Source organism: Chenopodium album, chromosome 1 (genome assembly GCF_948465745.1).
Source record: "Chenopodium album chromosome 1, dcCheAlbu1.1, whole genome shotgun sequence".
Classification (NCBI taxonomy): Eukaryota; Viridiplantae; Streptophyta; class Magnoliopsida; order Caryophyllales; family Amaranthaceae; genus Chenopodium; species Chenopodium album.
In genome coordinates this window covers 30,094,348-30,108,869 of record NC_137834.1, presented here as the reverse complement: position 1 = coordinate 30,108,869, position 14,522 = coordinate 30,094,348, and the positions used below count along the sequence as shown (strand labels likewise).

General features: G+C 33.4%; 1 protein-coding gene across 1 annotated transcript; it reads right to left on the bottom strand.

Moving 5' to 3' along the window:
• Nucleotides 1-3,396: 3,396 nt before the first annotated feature.
• Nucleotides 3,397-12,630, bottom strand: LOC145578622 (leucine-rich repeat receptor protein kinase HPCA1-like). The gene is made up of 19 exons (XM_081635951.1): nucleotides 12,164-12,630; nucleotides 11,031-11,151; nucleotides 10,874-10,945; nucleotides 10,588-10,662; nucleotides 10,410-10,481; nucleotides 10,131-10,292; nucleotides 9,962-10,036; nucleotides 9,240-9,311; nucleotides 9,088-9,159; nucleotides 8,916-8,984; nucleotides 8,099-8,173; nucleotides 7,413-7,484; nucleotides 7,201-7,335; nucleotides 6,516-6,988; nucleotides 6,260-6,409; nucleotides 6,042-6,178; nucleotides 5,591-5,810; nucleotides 4,643-4,881; nucleotides 3,397-4,117 (listed from the first exon to the last, which is right to left on the bottom strand). The coding sequence occupies exons 1-19, from the start codon at nucleotides 12,267-12,269 to the stop codon at nucleotides 3,644-3,646; spliced, it is 2,871 nt and encodes a 956-aa protein (XP_081492077.1). The 5' UTR covers nucleotides 12,270-12,630; the 3' UTR covers nucleotides 3,397-3,643.
• Between the last annotated feature and the right edge of the window lie 1,892 nt (nucleotides 12,631-14,522).

Here is a 14,522-nt window from a genome sequence, read left to right as displayed (position 1 = left end):
AATTCAAAAATACGTTCCAATGAATTGTAAATCATACTTCCCTGTGCCCCATACTTGAGAAAAATTTATTTTGATTATTGGTATTTGATGATGAGCATTGTGGATTTGTTGGTCATGATTTGAAGTTTAATTGTTTGGATTCCTAAACATACGTCAATTTTGCCCAACTACTTGTGAATATAGTGCTTGACTAGTTGATTTGGTTAGGAAATGTGTGATAGTTCCATAATTCCTGGTATGTTAATGAATTTGAGTATTGATTTGCAACTATGAGTAGTGTTTCATGACTTATTATTATGCACATGAGGAGGACGAAGGTGTTCATTCTTTTAGGTAGCCTTCAGAGTATTAGATACATTTGTTCCCTTCTTGTTACCCATGTTGTTGCTTGTGCCCTTTTATTGTTTATTTAGCTACATTACAAGCCTATATGAGCCCCATTGGTTACTAGTCCCAAGCTTGGCTTGGGGGAGCTATTAGTTGGTGAGGTGAGGGAGTTGTGGTGTGCATATTATTTGCACAATGTGGGAATAAAAGAAGAGTTATTGTTCTTTGATATTTGATTGGAAAATATTGATGTTGTGTTTCAAAGTTGAAATTTCCAATATGAGTTGAAAAGAAAAAAAAAGAGCAAAAGAAAAATGTTTGATGTTCAAATGTTCTAAGTGAAGGTTAATAAAAAATAAAAAAAAGAAAGAAAAAAAGAATGAGTTCAAAGTTTGTTTTTCACTCAAAGTTCTACACTATCATATTTTTATGAGTGAAATTGTAAGTGTTGGGATGGTTTATTTTGTTTGGAGTATATTTGATGGATTGTTGTTGGAGTTGGTTATGTTGGAGATGTGTATGATCATTATTTTTTATCATGGGTTTATTAGGATTTGACTCCCTTTTAGCATAGCTTTTCTCTCACATAATCTCGAATTTATCCTACCTTTACCCTAGCCTTACATTACAAGCTTAAAAGACCTTCCGACCTTGTGCATAGAAGTTATGTAAATATGAAAGTGTTGTTTTTCAATGCAAGTTATGACTTGGCATATTTCGAGTCGACTAGTAGGATGAGCGTTCAATGTTTTTTATACACACAAGAGTGTGAGTTGGGAGGGCATTGTTCACATTAAAGGGGTTGGGTGGAGAGAGATCGAGTACATTCTTTACTCGCCACATAAATGAGAGTTGAGTGTGTGAGCACTAGTCTTGAATTTTATATGCTCTTGTGGTTTGTTTTATTTGACAATTGTTGGGGAGGAAGGGTGATTAGATGAATAAGATTGATTGATGTTGAAGCATGTTCATTTAATTTTACCTTGAATCGTTGGCTTTTGATATGTTTATTAGGGTGAAGTATGTTTTATATGTTCATTGATGAGCTCTTTGCTTAGGGACAAGCAAAGGTTTGGTTTGGGGGAGTTTGATATGTCTATTTTATATAGTATTTTACCCCCGTCCTGTGGTCATTATTAGTAGTGTTTTTGGCCCTTTCGGGCCACTTTTATTACTAATTTGTGTGTTCTAGTGTTTTCGTAGTTTTAGTTATATTTTACAGGAAATTGCACTCTTGGAGCATTTTCCCGGGCCTTATTGGATCGACTACGGAAGCTAGAAGGACACGACCACTTTTGGAGCCCAAGATCGGTGAGAGCCGGTGACTAAGGGCTCGGTAATTTGGATCACGAGGCATTTGGACCATGTATTCGAGATCCGAGAGGAAATATGGATTGGGCCGAGAAATCTAGCCCAATCGAAGTCCAAGCCTTGAAGAAGAAGACCGCGCCCGATCGGGCGGATGCGCGCAAGGCACTCTCAAGGATGAGGCGCGCCCGATCGGGTGAGCGTAGGCTCGATCGGGCGCGGCACATTAGAATGGGCATTGTAAAAAAGGCGGGCCTGATCGGGCGGCTCTTCGCCCGATCGGGCGCGTGTTTTTCCTAGAGTCTGATTAAGCTTAGTTTAATTCTTGTTTTAGGAGAAGTATATATATGTTTTGTACGGAATAATTACTTACCCTCTTTCTTAGACTTTCTCTCTCTACTTAGTTATCTCTCTCTAAACCTTTGTTCTTAATTCTTTCATTAATTTCAGATTTATTTTGGTAACGGTTTCTCTTCCCTTAATCTTAGTTATTTATTTTATTTCTTTCACCATGATTTATTTTATTACTTTGATTAGTTTAGTTTTTAATATGTGTGAGTAGTTTAATTTCTAGGGTTTATGGGGATCTAATAAATAATATGAAGGGGTAAATTATTATTGTTGATTATCAATGCTAGATTAATTTTCTATTGATTGATTTAATGCTCTGTGACTAGATTAGGCCTATCTTTTATGCATGAGTTTGACAATATTGATTCAAGAATCGAGAGATGAGAATTAATGTTTAGGTCTAGTTTCAATAGGCAAGTTAATTTATAAATGGTTAAGTCAAGATTCGAGAGATGAGATTTAATACCGGTAAATTAATTATGTGATTGTAATACGTAGCGAGAGCCCTTTACAATCCGGTTAATTGATGCATTGATGATTGGCTACTATTGATTGTTGGTATTGCATGATGATTTCTTATTGGATTGTTTTAATGTTTTATAATTGCGGCTTGTAAAAGTATAACAATATTAAATTGATGAATCGAGCAGATGTTAATTTGATATTAAAGGCTATTTTCAATAAGGACTTAGATCTAGTAAATTGCGAGAGCCTGTTAATCATGTTATTTATGCAATGTCAATGATTGATTACTATGTTTTACTTTGGAGTATTATTTATTGGTGAACCTATGCCCTAGATCCCTTTATATATCGTTTTCTCCCTACTCTTATTCTTTGTAGTTTAGTCTCATACTTAATTATAAATAGTGGTTACTTAAATAATTTAGATTATAATAATTAATTAGGAATAAAAAGACTTGTTTCCCTGTGGAGATCGACCCTACTTCCCTATCTACCTTAGTTAGTGATTTAGGCAATTATTTTTGATTAGGGGATACGACTTTACTCTGTCAACTAACTAGGGAGTTCTCCACCTTATGTATTCTCCATTCTTGTTTGTAGAGCAAGGCAGTATTTAGCATGGGTATGTTTCTCAGTGCTAAACCTCCTTGATCTTTCCTTAGCTCCAACACCTCCTTCTTTCTCCAATATATATCGGCCTCTTCTCCATAGAGGATCCCCAGAAGAAATGTAGACAAGTAGATGTCAGTTTAGACTCAATCTTCTTCGGGAGTAAGTAGATGGATAGGATGTGAGAAAGAATGGCAACTAGGAGTCTAGGATTGAATTTGTGAGGACAAGTTTGCCAGCTTGGGAGAGGTTCTAGAACTTCCATGAGAGAATCTTATGTTGGATTCGTTCTACTAGGAAGTTGAGGGTTCCACAAGTTACAATGTTGTTTCCAATACGCAAACAATTCAATATTTTCATCTGATTGTCATTCAATATTCATCACCAAAATAATCTAAAAAACCAATCTCTTACACAATAAATTGAGCCTACAATAACTAAGTATTACAACATGAATAGGAAAAAAATAACAAAAATTGGGTGTTGATAAATTAAGGCATTTACATTGTATACAACACTCTATTCCATCACTGGAATTCATAGTTACCCGTCAAAATAGCACGACACTTCTTTGTCATATAAGCTCACTCAGCCCTTGTCAGTGGAATGCTTCCACTATAGTGAAAGAGTGAGTTATCAGAGTAAGGATGACCAAAGTTCCCTCCATTGACTCCATCGTAAGTCTGTGAAGATGGTGCAGATTCAGCATTCGGGTTCATACCTGATAGCTTCACAATATGCTCGATTTCTTTTACAACCTCACCCATAGTAGGCCTATTAGTTCCTTCATCTTGTACACACTTCAATGCCAAATCCACAAATTTCTCCAAACCAACCAATGTGGTTGTATTTGTAAGAAGCAATGGGTCCATTACTTTATGAAGGTTGTATAAATCTTTACTCCTGTCCATTGCTTCTTTGACCTCTCTCACTATGTATTTTCCATCGTGTATTGGTTGTCTTGCTGTTACCATTTCCAACATAACCACCCCAAAGCTAAATATATCGCTTTTCTCAGTCAACTGGTTAGTCATGAAATATTCAGGATCCAAATATCCCTGCATGAAGATAGATACCCATGTCATTTGTTGCAATAATTGGATTTGCATAACATAAATATGTATTTCAAACACATAGTATACTGGTGTGTGGATGATGGTTATAGTTGGTTAGATGGTTATAGTTGGTTAGATGGTGAAGCACTAAGGCCCATGGCTATACACTAGCAAAACACTCTGATTGACTAACTTTTGATATGAATGACATATAATAGAGCTGGCATTAGAGATAGAAACACTTCATAAGCTGCCAGCAGTCATAATGTTGCACGCGCAACATTCAACTGCGGTTCAAGGCAAAACAATTTCACAAAAACTAGCCATAATGTCAAATTTCATTTGGACCCTTGCTAGGTGGTAAGACCAAAGTGGGATGAGATCCTAATTGTTAATGCCATCTAATGTCTGAAGTTTATGAACACCAATTATGCATGCTTATAGACATTGTAGAAAGTACTTAGTATATAGGAAGGCCGCTGTAAAAAAATTTCATAAGAAAGAAGAATAAGAGGATTCAAAACTGACCATTGTTCCTTTGACTTGGGTAGTAACATAGCCCTTCTGATCAGTGTCACCAAACAGCTTGGAGAGACCAAAGTCAGCAACTTTTGCAGTCAAGCGTTCATCAAGTAGGATGTTGTTTGACTTAATATCCCTGTGTATAATTGGTGGATCAGCAAGCTCGTGCAGATATTGCAAACCCCTAGCAGAGCCAAGGGTTACCATCAACCTTCTTATCCAATCCATTTGAATACCAGACTTTCCTGTGCAAACAATTCTTGTATCATGAGAGATAACTACATACATATAATGAGCACCAAATGATAATATGATAAAATTTACAAACTATTATCATTGGTCGATGACAATTTTAGAGTGACTAGGGATTCTTACGTGTATGATGCACGCAGTGGCTAGCCCAAGGAGAATTATTACTAATGGTCATTGTGTTTTATAAATATTTGCATATTTTATTATATTTATTTGCAAATCCCTATTAAATAAGTCATCATACAATTATATGCTCAAAAAAAAAAAAAAAAAAAAAGTGGAGAGACTAAATGATGCTTTTAATATTGAAATAAACACATATGATTAATCTATTCAGGGAATTTAATAGACAACTTTAATCATACAATTATATAATCTGAAACAAAATATATTGAGGGACTAAAAGATTCTTTAAATATTGAAATAAACATAAATAATTAAGTTACTTAAGAAATTCAAGAGACAATTTTAAGGTTTTTTAATTCAATGGGGGCAAATATGTAAATGAACATTTTTAGGGATATAAATTTAAGCACTATTCATAAGAGCTTTCTTAAACTTTTTATAAGGTAGGGAGGATAAGGTAGGGATAGGGATACATCAAATAAAATTCCATGCACATCTAAACTCATGACATGGAGAAGTGGCACTAGAGTAGTTATCATAGTACCTTGCATGAAGTTTAAAGGGTAAGATAGGTACCTGAAAGACTTTCCATAAGTGTACCGTTTGGAATGAATTCATAAACCAATGTCTGTTCTCCTTTGTCAAAGCAGAATCCAACAAGTTTCACAAGATTCTTATGATGAACCCTTGATAAAAGCTCTACCTCATTTTTGAACTCTCGACTACCTTGCATAGATCCTAGCTGAGATCTTTTGATAGCAATCATTTGGCCATCAGGAAGAATTCCTTTGTAAACCTGCAGAATTTAAACTAATTGGTTAATTACAGGACATCACTTGTTTCAAGACTAATAAGATTTAGTTTGCATAAAATTCTATTTTAACCTTCAACTATTTTAAAAATGAAACATCTCGTTGAAGACTAAAAAGGTTTACAAAAATTCATGACATTAGCAGCAAAACAACATAAGATATCATGGTAGAGAAAGTAAACTATGATTCAGTTTAACAATAGTGTGAAAGACAACCTTTCCATAACCTCCGGAACCAATGTTGTTGGCTTCAGAGAAATTGTGAGTACATTTCTGCAGTTCTTCAAATGTGAAAAACCTGGCTCCTTTTAGCTGAGGAACATCACCACCAGCTCCATGTGTGTCCCAAGATACTGTAACGAAAAACATCCCATCAGAAAGCTACATATAATTCAATTTACAATCACATATATATAGATAAAACTGATAACTACCAAATGGATCTGATTGCTGCTTTGCCTTCTTTGCTCTTTTCTTTTGATTAAATGCATAGCCTCCTGCGCATATCAATAGCAACAATAGAACGGAAGCTCCTACAGCTGCACCAACAATAATCCCTGTATGATTATTGTTTCCTGATTTTCCTGCAGATGTAGCAAGTCTCAAGTCAGAGGAAATCAATTGATGTGTAAAGGGTGATACCAATGACAAATCAAAATAGAAAACAAAGATTTATGTTAGGTTCTTCACCATCAAAATGTGTGTAGATATCAGCTGCAAAGACATAGGGACCGTACGTGTCAAGTGGCTTATAAGTCTGGTTGCTGAACACAAATGCAATTGAGATAATTCCTGTTCTATTGAAATAATCTTGTCCAAGTGGAAATACTTGCATCTTCACATTTAGGTAACCAAATACATCAACACCTTCATCCTGAAGTGCGACAGACTCTACAGGTAGCCTATATTTACCAAGTGTGTCCAATAAATTTTTGTGAAGAGCATTGAAATAATCTGTGTTTCCGAAGGAAGATGGAGCCCTAAATCTTAAAGTTCCAGTGAATGGATATGCACATTTGCAGGCAGGGCTGAAAGTTTTCTCAGAAGGACAAGTGCGAACAATACAAGATGCTGGACTTGTATATCTAGATCCAGTATCCTGCTCACTTCTGCAGTAAACGAATTGCCCTCCATCACCCTGACAAAAAGGATTATCAACTAGTCTGCAAGAAGATAGTACAGTAATCAGAATGCTAAACAGAAAATATCAGGGATCCATGCTAAAATTGTTTATTGCAGTTTGTGGGTCGGTTTGGTTTCAAACTTTCCAACTTCCTCTGCTTTGTAAAGAGGTGAGCATAAGTTGTCTAGATGTATTTCCCTATTTTGAAAATTCGAAATTTTCCTTGGAATTTTATAGTTTCAGAAAGCTTACGTCAATGTGAAATTGTGTTGAGGTACCACTGTGACTGCCTCTATGGAATTGTTTTGCAGATCAATGAGCTGCAATTCTCTGCTGTAGTTGCCACCAATTTCAAAAGTGCCATTAATTTGGTTGTTCCTCATATTCCTGTGAAAAAAGTAAAAATAGAATCACTATCCCTTAATAACACCAAATTATTTTAAATGATTCAGAGTAACACTCACACAGTCTGTAACTGAGGGATGCTGAATATTTCTTCTGGAAGCGGTCCTTCAAGTTTTGCTCCTTCCATCATTCTGCCAGTAAAATTTTAGCAAAATGTCTTCACATGCAGAGTCAACATATGCTCATAGCATTAAGATTACCATACATATTAAATCAGGTTATAAATAGATTATGATTAGAGATGACCAATGGGTTAGGTTTAGGCTGAGCAAGCCATACTTCAATTTGGCTGAACAAAATAATAGTGACATCTTCATTTACATATGTCTAGACTTAGAGTCAGGATTAAAATTCATAATTACTATCAATAGACTGTCACCAACGAAGGGAGTATAAGTTTTGTTGTATCAAAGTTTGACTATACTCTCCGCAATAACACTATCACAGGACATATGATGACTGAGATGGTCAGCTGTATGGTACAGTCAAATCCTTAAAAACAAATAATAATAATAATAATAATAATACTAAAAACTATACTTTATACCCGTCAGCAGATATAAAAATATGTATTATGTGACAACCTAATCAAATTGCATGAATCTAATCAAAGGAATGCTTTCTTCACAAATACTTTTATGAAGACTCGATAGGACAAAACTTTAATATCTTTATTCTACCCTTACATTCTAGAGTAAGCCTGATATGTCAAGTTAAGAAACAGAGAGGAAGGCAAAGAACATACAGTGTTGTCAGAGACTGTAAGGAAGAAATCCATTGTGGAACTTCTGCAGCATCAAAAGAGTTATTGCTCAAGTCCCTGTAAATCGGAAAAATCAACAAAAAATCATAAATTTGCTAAAATATTGTTGCCTTTTGGAAGTATAAACAGAAAAAAGACATCATATCATTATGAAAGCTAGTAATTTAAACTGCCTATTTTCATTTTCATTTGCAAAAACTAGCTTTAACGGTTCGTGGATCACCAGCTAATAGAGCAACAAATTCTTTGAAATAAAAATCTACTATGCTACAAAAAATCATGAATAATAAAATGAGGAGTTACAAGAAAAAAGGTAAATCTGCACTACAAAGACTAAGAAGTACATATAATGTGATAACTAGAAGCCAATTTGGTGATTCACCATCATAAGAATTACCAAGCAATCACATATGATAACTGGCAACTGATAAGGGAAAAAATCATAGACACTGAACCAACACATATGAGCCTATGTCTATTATGACCATAACATCACAACTCTACTACAAAGAATTGAAGTATCTACCCACATAAGCCTTATGACATTTGACACTTGATGTAAAAGACTGCGATAGCATTACAATGGGATAATGCAGGCTAAAAATGCCAAGCAGGCTCTGTATATTGCTCGTAGTAACAATTTTAAGAGCTAAGCCAATGCCAAACCAACCCTAAAACAAGGCAAGATATGAGAAAAGACAATGTAAAGATCTAGAAGCATGAGAACTTAATATTTTAATAACACTATTTGTTCTCAACCCATACAACTGACCAATTATGTTATTCAGTTCACACTTACAGTAAACTTAGAGTTTGCATACGAGACAGATCAGGGATGGGACCAGTCAGTGCATTGTGGGAAAGGACCCTGAAATAGCAAAACCAAAGATCTGTTAAAAAATGCTATAGGAGGATGAAGATTGGTTAAAGAAGTTATTGAAGGATCAGGCATGTTTTCATCATTTTCTTACAGCTCATTAACATTTGTTAGGTTGCCAATACTGGCTGGAAGATCACCGCTCAATGAATTTCTATCAAAACGCCTGGTACAGAAAGTGTAGTAGACTATTAGCAAAATGAAGTATCAGAGAGTTAAAACAACTCTGCCTGGTTTAGCACTTACACAGCCTCCAATGTGCTCACAAGACCTAATGATGAAGGAATGCTTCCAGTGAGATCATTGTTGTCAAAAAGCCTGACATTGTTAAATGTTTAGTATTAGTGAAAAGCTATGCTTTGAAACAAAACATTAAAAGTGAAAGAGGCAGTAATTGACTAGAACATTTATCTAACTTTTCAGCATCATTATGTACAAATTGCATAAAAACAAGCCTTTGTTTTTTGGTCAGAATACAAACTAGTCTTCACATCATGGAAGTGTTAAATTGATGTTTTCGTCCAGCATGATTCCCAACAGACTAGCTATTAAAAATAGAGAAATTAATTCCTCTTGAACATCAATATTCATCGTTTCAGGAGGGGGAATTAAAATTAAAAGCTGGGAATCTGGGACAATATTGTAAGCATAACTTGACGCCATCCCCTACATCATGTAAAGACATCCAAACAGAATATTAAGTCTGTGTATATGGTTCTGGTCAACTAGTTTCCTGCATTGGTTACCATATCTGCAGCATATAGTGGAAAATCGAAAAGGTCCAATTGTTTATCTCAAGTTCATATTTCATGTACCTAGGGAATAGCCATTACTAATTATCTCAAACATTAACATGAATGCAAAGCAGAAAATGTGAAAATCCAGCAATTTAACAAAGTATCTACCCAAGTTGGAGTTATAAAGCACTTAAAAAATGAAAGTGATGTAGGAACTTATATAACACTTACACATGTATCAGTATCATGCTGGAGTTAAAAAGTTTAGCCGGGATTGTGCCTGAGAGTCGATTCATTCCAAAATGACTGAAAAAGGTTAAATGTTAAAACTAGTTTGATATTGTTCAACAACAAATGAATGCTAAAATTCTGACTGGTATAGAGGAGTTATATTACATACAAGTGCTTTGTTTTAACTAAAAGATCGAGTCCAGGTGTGCTCCCATTGGAAACGGGAATACCTCCAGTGAGATGGTTATCAGCAAGATCCAGCCAATAAAGATGTTTCAAATTTCCAATAGAAGCTGGGATTTCACCAGTAAATTTGTTTTCATTCAGAGATCTGCAAGGCACAAAGATTCCATGTTTAATTGTTCAGAATTTCACAAAAAAAAAAATAAGAATGAAGAAGACAAGCTTAATCTAAAAAGCTGAACATCTGAAACAGTTAGATTCTTACAGGTATACAAGCTGCTCTAGAGAACCCACTGAGTCAGGAATTCTTCCATTAAAACCACAGCCGAGAAGGATTCTTACACATTCAATGGAAAGGTTCACAAGTTAGTAATTAAGAAACAATAGTACAGTATACATTTTATGAAAGTTAAGATCCTCAAAGAATTATGAATATTTCTCACAAGTTTGTAAGCGCCTTCAGTTGCCCAATACTTGAAGGAAGAGGACCTGTAAGCCTTTTGTTATATGATAGATCCCTGAATAAGTTGAACAAATGAATGAAAAACTAGCAAAAATAAAATTTTACTGATATACATATATGCATAATCAGGAAGACAGATATTTTACTCTATATCCATAGTTACAATAATCCAATCTTCTAATATGCATATAAGCTACAATGAAAGCATCTCTTGCCAAGGCATATAATATCTATGTTTTCGAGGTAAGTGGATTGTGAAAACCTACAGAATTCGGAGTGCTGATAAAGATGCAATATCTCCCGTCAGTTGACCCTTCAAGTCCATATTCGCCAATGTTCTAAAACAAACAAAGACCATGTTCAAGGTCATCTACAGTAGAAAAAAGTGGTCTGCAGACTCAGTTTGTAAAGACTGCAACTTACATTTCAGTAATACGAGAATTAGTACAGCTAATTCCGTCCCATTGACTGCCACAAGGATCTTGACCAGACCAATTTGGAGGTAAATTTTCCCAGTCTTCTGTGAGAGATTGCAAAGCAACAGCTACACGAACATTCAAAGATTTTAGATATTGAAAAACAAGATATTTAGATAAGTAAATATCTATGTATTTTTGCACACAATGTTAATGATGTGCACATATACTGAATTGAATACTTGATAAGCAATAAATTTTTTCATCATATAGCACTTGATCTAAAATCACATTCCGATTGATTAGTGTTTGGATAAGAATATCGAAAAGTCTACAAAAAAGGAATACTAGCTCCACGATCTTCCAAAATAATAATAACGTTCTAGTTCAAGGTTCATACTAGTATATACTAGATGAAATCAGCAGGATGCATACCATTTGTTCCATGTCAGTGATCAATCACATAAAATTAGAATACTAAATGCATCATACAAGCGGTTGTCTGTATGCACAGGAAATCATTGCACTTGGCACAACCTGCATTGCCACATAACTAAGGCTAAGCCTCAAGAACTGACAAGTCCTCCCAACACATAAGATTCTTGATGCTATGAATAATAAAATCAAATCTTCTTTTTAATGGTGTTCTACAATAGATTGTATATCTCACACTAAAGTATTAATGTATCATAAATCACATACAAAACAATATTATGATAGATATATGAATCTTCCCAAACATCACATTAGTCAAGACCCGAAATAGATTATTGTTTACACTAGAAGAAATGAATACAAGTTTCTATCAACACTTCCAATCTTGGCACCTCGTGCCTGAGAAAAAAAGCGGTCAATTAATCACGTTGAACACATACATATTTAGAAGCTGGAGATAAACCGAGAGACATAATTGCTTTCCTATATTCGAGATACTTAGACAACAAGGTTATGATAAACCAAGTTACAGAAATACTTCTGGAAACAACCTACTAAAGATTCTGAACCATCTATATAAATTCACATCAAAAAGAAATAATTATACGCAGAAATTAAAACTAGAAGATTGAAAATAATTCAACATAATATAAACAACTAACAAAATACAGCATTTTGTAGGATAGACACATCACAGAAGCTTACCATCTTGAGTGTTTGTTTGTGCTTCAATATCAAAAATTCTGATGCAAACGAAGGCAAGAATCAACACAACTCTTAAACCCATCATTTCATAACCCAAAACTCTCATTTTTTTAAAAAAATTATTTACCAGAAATTCTTGCAATAAACCACTTCAAAAATTGAAATAAAAAAAAAAAATCAAAGAATTTTTAATGAAACAAACAAATAATATGTTGAGTTTAAGAAAAAGAAAAAACTAAGAAATTTCATTCATCACTTTGAAACAATAATATGTAAGAACTCTTCTCCCTCAAAACAGTGCAATTCAACTAAGTTGTTTATGACTTCTTCTAAGGTTACATACTCCTTCCTTCGACCAACTAGGAATTAAAAAATTCTATGAAATGGTAGTCAAGTTGCTGAGGTCAAACACCTTCATATTATCTCTAAAATAAAACTTGTATTATTTATACAACTTATTAAAAAAATACATCCCATGATCGTTTATTTATATACTACGTATATTCTATTCGATTACTACACATTTGCAATTTAAGAAAATACTCCGCATTAAATAAGGGTGTAATTATTGTGGAATTAATAAAAGGTGGGTTGAACAATAAGAACGGATGGGACAAATAAAAGACCTCATTGAATTCAAAATTCGCACTTCTAGTCAACTTTTTAAAAAGGATCTTTTAAGCGAAAACTTGTGAAAATGGATCTTTTAAATTGTATTTTGTTTGTATGGGGTATTTGGGTGAGCTTGGTGGTGGTTAATGCTGTCTAACATTGACTATCACGTGACTCGTTTAAAAAAAAAAAAAATCCCAAATTTCCATCCTTTCCCGACCTAATCGATGAAAGGGTTAAATCGAGAAAGGAACGAAATTTGGAGATTTTTAAAAAAAAAATAATAATAAATAAGTCACGTGACTAACACGTGATAATCAACGCTAGAGCTCCGACATTGACCACCACGCAACTTACCCAAGTACCCCATACAAACAAAATGCAACTTAAAAGGTCCTTTTTTACAAGTTTTCACTTAAAAGTTTCTTTTTCAAAAAGTCGATCACTTAAAAAGTCATTTTTCATAATTTTCTGAAATAGATACTTAATTACGTTAACGAAAGATATTAATATTTTAAAATTTGGGATTATTCCTAAACTCCATTTTGGTCATCACTTGTAACTTGTACAAAAAAGATTACACACATTTTAAAAAAAAAAAATAATAATATTACACCCATATGAAAACTTAGTAATTTTTTTTTTTTTGGTATGGAAAAAAAATCTATTAATTATTACTAAAACAAAACATTGCTGACATTATTTCTCTTCAAAATTGTATACGTGTCGCTTTCTTATGAACATTTTTCGCGCCTAATACCATTGATGATGTCATTTTTTTGTATTTGTTTTTTTTATTATTATTTTTTTTTGTGATACTTCGAAACAAGCTAAGTAAGTTCTTTCAACAATTTTTATCTAGAAAATCAAAGTATAGTAAATTGAATTGCTACTGTATTCCTTTCTTTTGATTTAAAGATCTATTATTTCCTCTTCTCAATTCTTTAACACTACGGAGTAATATTCAAATATGCGAAAACTTTCTGATATGAAATATTCAAATTATACATATTTTTTTTTACAAATCTCCTTCCAATTAATTTATGACAAAATTGAAAAGATTTATTGTATATACGATATCTATACTATAATTGTTTTTATTAAAACCGTGCGTCGCACGGGGATAATCTAGTTTATTAATTAAAGATAATCAAATGACACTTACAAACAATTCTTAAAATATCTAAAATTCCAAAACAAATACAAATCACCTTAGAACTAGTTACATCGTACATTCAATCAATGATGACCTTAATACAAAACTTCATCCAAAACAATACAATCTATGATTTAATAGAAACTTAGTAAATTTCTAATTGTAGTAATATCATTTTTTATCCAAAAATTTCTACGAGTACTCTTTCATTCTTTCTCTTTACAACTCATATTTTTAGACATTTTACAAAATATTTGAGGTGAAGCCGTCACTGTTAAAAAAAAAGGACGATTAATGCATTGGTCTTGTATGGACCCGGTCTACAATAAATTATTGTAGACCCAAAATTTAACAGTTTCAAATAATATAATCACATTCTGGATGATATAATCACTTTTTTAGACGATATAATTATCTTTTTGTGAGTCATAGTTTGAATTATATAATCTCATATTAAACCATTTAATGAGATTATATAATTATCTTTAGGATGATAAAATTTAAAAATCATCTTTTGAATGATGTAATTCACTATTTGATACTTTTTATAATGATAAATTTACTTTTTAAGTCTTGTCAAAAAAAAAAATT

Bases quoted from the DNA above. Each gene is read 5' to 3' on its own strand.
- LOC145578622 (XM_081635951.1), bottom strand. From the start codon at position 12,269: ATGAGAGTTTTGGGTTATGAAATGATGGGTTTAAGAGTTGTGTTGATT. The intron at 10,482-10,587 runs GTGAGAAATATT...TGAATGTGTAAG, and splicing joins CTGAAGGCGCTTACAAACTT to AATCCTTCTCGGCTGTGGTT. The intron at 10,293-10,409 runs GTAAGAATCTAA...TGTGCCTTGCAG, and splicing joins CTAGAGCAGCTTGTATACCT to ATCTCTGAATGAAAACAAAT.